Source organism: Chelonia mydas, chromosome 9 (genome assembly GCF_015237465.2).
Source record: "Chelonia mydas isolate rCheMyd1 chromosome 9, rCheMyd1.pri.v2, whole genome shotgun sequence".
In the NCBI taxonomy this organism is placed as follows: domain Eukaryota; kingdom Metazoa; phylum Chordata; order Testudines; family Cheloniidae; genus Chelonia; species Chelonia mydas.
Genome location: NC_057855.1, coordinates 1,776,127 through 1,786,533, shown reverse-complemented (window position 1 = coordinate 1,786,533; position 10,407 = coordinate 1,776,127). Strand labels below are relative to the sequence as shown.

Below are 10,407 nucleotides of genomic sequence, written 5' to 3'. Positions count from 1 at the left end.
TCCCAACCCCCATCCTCCCCACTGCATCCCTCCCCATCCCAACCCCCGCACCCCCATCCTCCCCACTGCATCCCTCCCCATCCCAACCCCCACACCTCCATCCCCCGCACCTCCATCCCCCTCACTGCATCCCTCCCCATCCAACCACTGCACCTCATCCCACCACTGCATCCCTCCCCATCCCAACCACTGCACCCCCATCCTCCTCACTGCATCCCTCCCCATCCCAACCCAACCCCCACCCATCCATCCCCTGCACCTCCATCCCCCTCACTGCATCCCTCCCCATCCCAACCCCCGCACCTCGTCCCATCACTGCATCCCTCCTCATCCCAACCCCCGCACCCCCATCCCCCTCACTGCATCCCTCCCCATCCCAACCCCCACACCTCCATCCCCCGCACCTCCACCCCCTCACTGCATCCTTCCCCATCCCAACCCTCCCTGCATCCTTCCCTGTCCTGCACCCCCATCACTGCACCCCTTACAGCGCTCTTCCACCCATCCTCTCCACCTCCCAGAGCCACCACCCCCATGTCCCTCACCCCCCACAGCCCTGCACCTGTAGCCTTCTGCCTCCCCCTGCATCCCCATCCACCCCACATACCCCCCTCCTCTCTCCTTCACTGCTTCCTCTGACCTCCACCCTGCTCTCGTCCTTGGCCTCTTTCCCTCCCCATTCTCTCTCCTCCACCCCCCCCCACATCTTTTCACCTCCAGCCCACCCTCCTCCCTTCCCGGCTGGGTGATTTAAGCATCCCCTAGACAAGTGGAGTCCTCCTGGGTACCAGAGAGAGAAAATAAAAAGGCAATAAAACCAGACAATGAAACTCAGCCAGCAGCCTGGGGCCCAGGCAGAGCAGAGCCCCCTCAGTGCCAGGCAGCCAGTCTCCGGCCCCTTCGCTCTCGGCCCAACCTTCACACCGGGCACGGCAGCGCTGCACCCCCGGGTGAGGGGCCCACGGGCAAGGGAAGTCTCCTGCAGCGAGGGTGGCCAAGCGACAGAGGGAGGGGGGATGGAGTGAGCAAGGGGAGGGGCCTCAGGGAAGGGGCGGGGCAGGGGGCGGGGCAACGTTCTTCGGTTTTCTGGAATTAGAAAGTTGGAAGCCCTGCCTCACAGGGATGGGCAAACTGACCCCGCTTCCCCTCTGGAAGAACAAGGGAATATGCTGCCAGGTCTGGCCCATGGACCAGCATCCTGGCCGAGTGGGTCATTCCCGCCAAGGGGAAATCAGGGCCTTGGGCACCTTCCTCCAGAACACAGCCTCAGGGTTGTCATGGTGACCACATCCCCGAACACTAACGGCTCGAGTGGTGTGCTGGCTCAGCAGAAGTTATGGGCTGGCTGCAGGAATTACTGGGGGTGGTTCTCTGGCCCCTGTTATGCAGCAGGTCAGACTAGCTCATCACAACGAACCTTTTTGGCCTTCAAATCTCTCTACCCCTGTGTCTGACCACAGGGCCTCACTGGTGATTTCTAAGGGGACACCTCTGTGGATAAGGGATGGCAAACCGCCAGGATGACCAAAGCCCCAGCTGGACAGTTACTGCTCTTCGGTGCACAGCAACGGAGAGCGCATCCGCTCACAGTTATCAAAGCACTTTGTGAATAATTTGCAAATGAGCACACCCCACATTTCAGGCTGAGTGAATGGTACTGGGCCTGCTCTTGCCCTCTGGGCAGAGGCTGCCAATAAGAGACAGCGGTGATGTGGACACTTCTCCACCAAAACAGAAGCGCAGTCACCTCGGCCCCACACCAGCCAGTCGAACGGTAACAGCTTCCAGTCGTGACCTGGGTAGGGTTTCCCGCCGTGACCCAGAGGTGAAAGGCTCCGTGTTCAATTACCAATTCCCAGCCTGCATCATCTTTGTTAGTAATTACCCTAGTTCTTAAAAGCAATTTGTTGTCTACATTCTGTTTAGATTCCCTAGGTCCCAAAGTCCCTGAACATGCTTGGGTCCCTAGAAATGAGATTGCCCAGAGTGAAATTTATTTGGTCCCCAGCTTCTCGCTCAAAGGTCTGCAGCAGAGACATAGCCATCTCCCTTTTTCCTCCCACACTTCCAGCAGGTGGCATCCTGTTTTACTCCACCTTTCCTCATTCAGGTCAGCGCCCAGCGGCGCTGTAAACAGTCCTGCAGACACATTCGATGGTAAGAGCTCGTGTGGTTCAGGGATGTACTGAATTCCACCACATCTCAAGCGTCATCGAAATCCCTGCTTCAGATTATCCTCAATTCATTCCTTGAACAGTTGAGCTTGTACTGAAACATTCAGCCCACATGATAACTAAAAAGAAGAGCATTTACCTAGGAAAGTAGTATCCATCCCCTCCTTATCTGTGATCACAATTATTACCCAGAAGGCATTTCACAGTGCAAAATGGGTCAAGGTTTGAACCAAATCATTTACACCAGTGCATGCCTGCTCCCCAGATACTGTTTAAAACCCAATGGAACAAGTTATTTTTCATTCCTATGAAAAAAAATCCTACAAAATAATCCCATAAAAATAATGAAACTAATTGAGTTATACAGAAACTACACTCCAAATATATAGAATTGAAGATTGATATTTTTTCTACAGAATTCTCAAATAATCTTATAAATAGAATAGAGAATTTTGTCCCTTGCATCCGATGAAGGGGGTATTCACCCACGAAAGCTTATGCTCCAATACATCTGTTAGTCTATAAGGGGCCACAGGACTCTTTGCCGTCTCCACTATAGAATTCTATCGGCTAATTTAAAAAATTCCACATTGAGGTTACCCCTCACTGTTCCATCGTACGGGACATCTCCATAAGGAGTAGTAAGAAAAGAATCATGAGCAGTTACGCCTCTCGTTCATCCTCTTTATCTTTTCTTTATTAATTTGCCAAAAAGTCTCTAACTAATTGACGCTTATGTCAAATATTGACAGGTTTCAGAGTAACAGCCATGTTAGTCTGAAGTGAGCTGCAGCTCACGAAAGCTTATGCTCAAATAAATTGGTTAGTCTCTAAGGTGCCACAAGTACTCCTTTTCTTTTTGTCAAATATTGCTCATCTAGAATCAAATTTAATACACTGAAGGATTCTATTTGTTTTTAAAGCAGAAGACGTCTCACTGAAGCAAAGGATCAAAAAGAGAATCTAGATTTGTACTTTTCTGTAGTTTAAAACTTGGCACTTTTTTTTTTTAAGCTGTGTACACAAGTCTCTGCAGGGATCAGAGCTTTTGCACTGGTGAGACCTGCAAACATGTCTCTTCTTTCCTGAACTTTATTTTTCTCACGCTCTCTGAAAAGACAAGATCAGGTGATACGTGTGGGATCAGCCCTGTACAGGTGCGGATCAGGTACTGGAGGAGTAGGGAAAACATTGCTGTGTGTATTTTTTTTTTTTTTTTTTAAAAGAAGTCTCTGAATAGGCCAAGTCTCGCTCTTGGCAGGGTGACTCAGGCTTAGCTGGCAGACTATGGGAATCAGAGTGTGAGAAAGTCAGTCAAGCGGAGGGGGGTAAAGGCAAGTCCTTCAACAGTTTTTTTTAAACTAACCCCACAAAACGTCCCAGCTAGATCTAGGTACTGCAAGGGGACAACAGCCCAATCAAGGCAGAGGGACAGACGTCTCCCAGAGCGTGTCTCTGCATTTGCTAGTTTTATTATTTGAAAGTAAACATTAAAGCATTTGAAGTAGCAAAGCTGCCAAAATGAGCATTAGTTGTGAGAGAAAATGCACGATAGCGATTAGCCTTATTCACCACTGCCTGCCAGGAGAGCCAGTTCTCCGAGTCTTCCCAGTGCCAAAAAAGGACCACACCAGTTCACCACAAAAGGATCCATTTCTCCTTCTTGACATTAACGAGCCCTTCTAGCTCCAAACACTCAAGGCCCGATTCTCCTCCGAGTTACACCTGTGTAAAGCTTGAAGTTATTAGAGTAATGCCAGTGTCTATGTGGCATTTATTTCCCGGTCTGAGATCACTTCACCCCCCCCCCCCCAAATATATGAGCAACAAGAAGCACAAGCAACATAGATGAGGGGACCCCTCCTGGATTCAGCTGCTCACAAATCTTTACCCAACCAGGCCAGCATTTAGGTGACCTTTTTCACCACCAGTATCCAAGTCCTCTGCCATTCACAATTTGCATGTGTGCGCGCGAGCCTGTCACTCCACATCAACAAAAGACGCATTGTTCATTATTGCTTGAAAACATGCTCGGGCCCAGTCTGCTTGCAGTGTGTGAAGATGTTTCCCGCAGACTAGCCTCAGGGCAGACATTAGTAAACTCAGCCCTCATTTTAAATGACAGAAAGCTTTGGCTACCCACCTAGTCTGCACTCGCTTCTTCAGGGCAGAGGAGCCTTGAACGGGTAAATATTGCAATGTACATAATGGCATCCTTCCTTTATTATTGCATGCCATTTTGATAAGCTAATTACCTGAAAAGTAAGAATTTGTCTACAGTACCTAGGCCGCCCCTGAAGGCAGCATTTATCTTTTGATATCCCAGTTTCTTGCCCACACAGAAGTCGTTTTACGTTCATTGCTATGGTATTACAGCTCTGTTTGTACGCAACGAACAGTGCTGGGTCTGTTGGGGGACAAGGCGATCGGGTTGCCGAAAGCAGTCACCCTTCCCAGGCCGGCGCGGTGAGGCACACAGCACTTTCCTCTACACAGGGACGGACAGGGCCCCGCGCTCTGAGCGTCCAAGGGCCAAAATGCGAAAAGTTTTAGACCAAAGAAAAAAGACCCCACCGTTAGATGAAACGTTCTGTAAACGCACTGGTGTCTGAGATACACAGTCAGCGAGGGGCTGATCCATTTTTAAAGCTAATTTCAAGCGATAACACTCCATTAGAAACTCGGAGGGGTGGAGGACCAAACAGCCAGCGTTCAGAAAGGGGACTCGCCGGGAAGCTTTACCCCTTCCTGCGCCTTCCCGCAAAGCCAACAGCCCCGCGCTACCCCCGTCTAGTCCGCACGGACTCCTCGACCACCTGCCTGGGCACCTGGCCCCGCTGGCGCCCCCGGACTGACCCCGGGGTGCTCGGACACCGCAGCCGGGAGGAGACCTGGCTCCAATCCACGGCCCGTCGAAACGGAGGGAGTGGAGTGTCCTGCCCCCCACACAGCCCCACTTGGTCAAGCCCCCCCGCCGCTGGCTGGTTCCACGGGGACCCGGCGGGGAGTGGGGCGCAGGGCAGCCAAGGGGCCCGGCGGGCAGCGGAGCCGCTCGCACGGGGCGGCGTGGGCCGGCCCAGGGCAGCTTCCCCGCGGGCAGCCGGGCCCCGCCGCGGCGCGGGAGGCAGCCCGGGGCCCCCCGGGCAGCCCGGCCGCTCGCCAAGCGCCCGCCCCGCGGCAGCAGCTGGGCCGGCGCCGCCCCGCACGTCCCGGCCGCCGCTGCAGGGAGGGCGGGCGTGGGGCTGGCCGGTCTCCCGCCGGGGTCACCCCGGCCCCGCCGAGCCCGCGGCTTCCCAGGGCCCCCCCCGTGCGAGGGGCGCGCCGCCCGCTCCGGGGCGCTCGGGTGCGGGCGGCCCCCGGCGCGGGACCTCGCCCCTGCAGGCCGGGGGCGGGAGGAGCCCGGCCCCGGCCCCGGCGCGAACCCGCCTCCCGCCCCCGGATTCCTGCCGGCCGCGCTCGCCAAGGCGCCCGGCCCGGCGCGCAGGGGGAGTGGTTTTCCCAGGCTCGCACGCAGCAGCTGCTGTTTACCTCCCTGGCGCGCCCCGCCGGCCTAACCTCCGCCGCGGCTGCCATAAAACACCCCGGCACGTGCTCCGGCTCCAGCCCCGCCGCCCGCCCGGCCCGCCCGCGGGGCCCCCAGCCCGGCCAGGCTCTGCTTCCCCTGCGGCGGGGCTCGGGGCACGCGGAGTCTCTCTCCGCCCCGCTCCGGGCTCGGTATCTGGCGACCGCCGCCGGCGGTGCCCGGCCCCCCGGCAGGGGTTAGACCAACAAACGCGGGCGCAGGGGCAGGCCTGGGGTGATCCCCACCGCGCCCCCGGGGGATTTCTGGGGGAAGATCGCCCAGCTTGGGGCTGTCCTCACTTTCCCGCAAACCGCCGGCAGCGGCGGCCTTGGCGGCTCGGCTGCGTGGCCCGGGGGCGGGGGAGGTAGGTTCAGGGGGCCCTCGCAGAGATTTCCCCTCTCCCAGCCTCACGCAACTCAAAGGAAGAAAGAGGCTTGCAAGGGACGTCCTTGTGAGTGTGCTTTTCTCTTTCAATGGGGCAAGCGTGTCCCTCCCGCCCTAGAAAGTCAGGTGAAGTGGATCAGGGCACTTCTGCTGCCCCACTAGGCAGTTAGTCCAGGGTTCCTCAAACTCGATGCTCAATAGGCCCCTTCGGTGTCAAAGCGGAGACTCTGCGGAGCAGCAACATCCCCCCAGGGTCTTTATCGTACGCGTAGCTTCCCGCGACAAGGTGCAGGGTGCCGGTGTGTGAACGCGAGCACATGATGCTACTCAGACTGGGGAACGTTTGCAGATTACACACAAATCGAAGGAGGCGTCGATACTGAGGAGGACAGGTCACCGAGCTGGACGCAAGCAAACCACAGGCATTTTAGTGTGACTCAGTGTAAATGTATCCACCTAGGAACAAAGAAAGCCGGCCACACTTACCGGATGGGGGACTCTACCCTGGAAGATCTGGGGGCGCGGGGGATAATCTGCGGGGGTCATGGTGGGAAACCAGCTGAACATGAGCTCCCCCCCCAGCGCTGTGGGCAAAACACCAAATGTGATGCTTGGGTCCCCTGCACAAACAGGGGAATCTCAAGTAGCAGCAGGGAGGTCATTTGCCCTCTGTATTTGGCACTGGTGTGACCACTGTTGGAAAATTGTGTCCAAAGCTGGTGTCCGCAATCCAAGAAGGATGCTGAAAAAGCGGAGGGGGCTCAAAGCAGAGCTGCGAGAGGGACGAAAGGATTGGAAAACCTGCCTTAGCGTGATAGACTCAGAGAGAGCAATCAATTGATCTCAAAGAGAACACAGAGGGATGACTTGGTCACAGTCATTAAGTGCCTACATGGGGGAACAAATATTTAATAATGGGATTTTCAGTCTAGGTCAGATAAATCTAACCCAACCCAATGGCGGAAGCTGAAACTAGACTAATTCAGACTGAATATAAGGTGTAAATTGACCACTGGAACAAGGTACCGAGGGCTGAGGTGGATTCTCTGTCACAGACAACTTTTAAATCGGGGTTGGATGCTTTTCTAACAACCTGCTGCGGGGATTGTTGGGGGGGTTTCCTAGGCGTGTGCTGCACCGGAGGCCAGGCGTGGCCTTGCGATCTGTCACACCGCAGTGACCCCGGTCACCCTCTCAGCTTTTCTCACCAGTTCCCAGAGAAATCAGGGTGGTGCCGAGCTGCGTTTTCTGTGTTTTGTCGTCTCCAACTTTTAAAAATTAAACAAAGAACGACCATCAAAATACTTAGCATTTAGTTTAAAACCTAGGGCCAATTAAAAGGGACATTTTTTAAAATAAGGAATTTGCTGTCTTCCTCTCTCTCTCCAAAAAAGAAAGGGCTCTCAAGTCTGGTGTCTTTCAATGGCACTAAATGCGGGGTCTTTGTTTTTCTTGGTCCAAGCCCCCGGCAGGAAAGGCCCGGCGGGCCCTCTGCATGACGGCTCTGAGCACGGATCAGCCCAGGCACCGCAGCGACGCGCCGCCGGACCCGGCTCCCGAAGGAAAACCATGACTTGCCCGGGGGTGTCATTTTGCAGGTTGCTAATTAACGGGGCACGCATGCAACTCCTTCTCGGACACCGGGCAGGAAGGGGCCCCCCGCTCTCTGCCACCGCAGCACCAGGGACACAGACCCCCAGGGGGCTCCCAGGCCCCGGCTGAACGTGAAATACCAGAAGCAGCGGGGCACAGAAAGGGTTAAACGCCTTTGATTGACACTGTAGCCTCCGGTGCCCCGGGCCCAGGCGTGCGCCATTGGCCGCCGGTCGCTGCGCCTGGCAACCAATGGGTGGGCGCCGTCCACGAGCGGGGCCGCGTGTCCCTGCTCCCATTGGCTGAAAGTTACTGTGGGAAAGAAAGTTTGGGAAGTTTCACACGAGCCGCTCGCGTGCGGCCCCGGCTATAAAGAGCGGCGGCCAGGGACGCCGGGGGACTCGCTCCGCCGGCAGCCGCCTCGCCCTGGCCCCGCGGCTGGAGCCCGAGCGCCGCAGGGTCGCGCCCCGGGGAGGGGCCCGCTTGCAGCCGGCAGAGCCCGGTGCGCGGCGCTGCGGGAAGATGCCCGCGGACGTGATGGAGAAAAACGCGTCGCCGGTGGCGGCCACCCCGGCCAGCGTCAGCGCGACGCCGGACAAGCCCAAGACCGCGTCCGAGCACCGCAAGGTAAAGGCGGGCGGCCCGCGGGGGGGGTCCCTGTGGGGCTCGGTCCGCGGGGCTGGGGAGGGGGCTCGGCCCGGGGAGCCGCTGGTGGGGACGGCCCGCGGGGCTGGGGAGGGGGCGCGGGCAGGGGTCCCTGTGGGGCGGTCCGCGGGCTGGGGGGTGCAGGGGGGGGCTGGGGCCGCTGGGGGGGTCGAGCCTGGGCACTCACCGCTCGCCCTCTCCGCAGTCCTCCAAGCCCATCATGGAGAAGAGGCGACGGGCGAGAATCAACGAGAGCCTGAGCCAGCTGAAAACCCTCATCCTGGACGCCCTCAAGAAAGACGTGAGTGGGTCTGCGCCCCGCGGGGCGGCTCCTCCGGGGCCGGGGGCCGCATGCGCGCGGGAGCCGGGGGGCGCCTGGCCCGGAGAGGCCCGAGCCCCCCCGGGAGCCAGGCTCGCCAGCGGGCTCACGTCTCCTCTCCCCCCGCAGAGCTCGCGGCACTCCAAGCTGGAGAAGGCCGACATCCTGGAGATGACCGTGAAGCATCTCCGGAACCTGCAGCGCGCCCAGATGACGGGTGAGTGGCCGGTGCCCGCTCCCGGGCGAGGCGGGTCCTCCCAGGCGTCCGCCCGCGGCGCTCAGGGGCCTCGCTGCCTGCGGTTCCCACGCTCCGCGCTCGTGTGCCGCCCAGCGCCGAGTCCCGCCTGGCCGGGAGAGGGCCGGGGGCTGCCGGGGGGGTGAGGGGAAGTCGTGGATCCGGGCCAAGGCAGTGTCTTGCACAAGTCACAGCACCGCGGGGGGGTGAGGTTAACTCACTTTCAAGGAAACTGGGAGAGGAAAAGGAAAACCCAGTTCTGAAGCCCTTTGCAGGTGTAAGCCGCCAGGCGATGGGATGCAGGGTCTGGGGTGGGAGTGAGTCACGCAAAGCAGGCTGAAGGGGACAGGAGGAAGCGGTGGGATCTAGGACCCTGTGTGCCCCCCGGGGTGGGGGTGCAGGTTATAGCGTGAGATACGGTGTCATGGGGAGGGGGAAGGAACCAGGCTGGAATTGGAGGGGGGAGGGGGCCTACATGTGCCCAGAGGAGAGGGCATGCCTTGCTCCACTTGCCCCACAGGCACTGATCTACGTCTCCCTCCTGCCCCACAGCGGCTCTCAGCACGGACCCCACAGTGCTGGGCAAGTACCGGGCCGGCTTCAGCGAGTGCATGAACGAGGTGACCCGCTTCCTCTCCACCTGCGAGGGGGTGAACACCGAGGTGCGCACCCGGCTCCTGGGGCACCTGGCCAGCTGCATGACTCAGATCAACGCCATGAACTACCCAGCACAGCCACCGCCCCTGCCCCCGCCCGGGGCTCCGCACGCCTCCTTTGGGCAGCCACTGGTGCAGATCCCCGCGGGGGCAGCGCCCCCAGGCGGTGGAGTGGTGCCGCTCAGCGGGATGCCTTGCAAGTTGGGGAGCCCGGCGGGGGAGGCCACCAAGGTGTACGGCGGCTTCCAGCTGGTGCCTGCCTCCGACGGCCAGTTCGCCTTTCTCATCCCCAACACCTTTGCGCCCGGCGGGGCCGTGGTGCCACTGTATCCCAGCGGGGGCCCCGCCGGCGGGCCTTCGCTCACCGCGGACTCTGTGTGGCGGCCCTGGTGAGCCAGCACCGGGAGCGGGACTCTGGACTATCATTACCTGTTCATATTGGATTGTGCCTCTGTACTATAGCCCCTCCGTGGGGTGGGCCACTCGTGTTTTCCATGAGAGCTCCCTTGCGCCCTCCCCCCCTTTTTTAATGTGACACCAAAGATCCTGTCTGAATGCTCTTACGATACAATAAATGCCTCGCTTCCTTGGGGAAGTTATTTGACAATAATAAACCGTCTGACTTGCGCCTGGGACCCCCTGCCTGCTGTGTGAGCCCGGGGGTTGCCCTGCAGACAATGCTGAGGCATGCACTGTCTAGCTGGAGCTGCCCCTAGATGCTCTCTGCCCGGTCAGACAGGACAGTCTGTACAGATCTGACCTGAAAGCAGCCTCTGCACAAAGATCTCACTTCATTAGCAGCAGTTTAGTTCCTTTTAATGAATCTGATCAGGCGCCCA

At 58.5% G+C, this 10,407-nt stretch overlaps 1 protein-coding gene across 1 annotated transcript; it reads left to right on the top strand.

Moving 5' to 3' along the window:
- The first annotated feature begins 8,063 nt into the window (after nucleotides 1–8,063).
- Nucleotides 8,064–10,178, top strand: HES1 (hes family bHLH transcription factor 1). The gene is made up of 4 exons (XM_037909617.2): nucleotides 8,064–8,340; nucleotides 8,564–8,659; nucleotides 8,807–8,894; nucleotides 9,465–10,178. Exons 1-4 carry the CDS (start codon nucleotides 8,236–8,238, stop codon nucleotides 9,959–9,961), a joined length of 786 nt encoding a protein of 261 aa, XP_037765545.1. The 5' UTR covers nucleotides 8,064–8,235; the 3' UTR covers nucleotides 9,962–10,178.
- The last annotated feature ends 229 nt before the right edge of the window (nucleotides 10,179–10,407 follow it).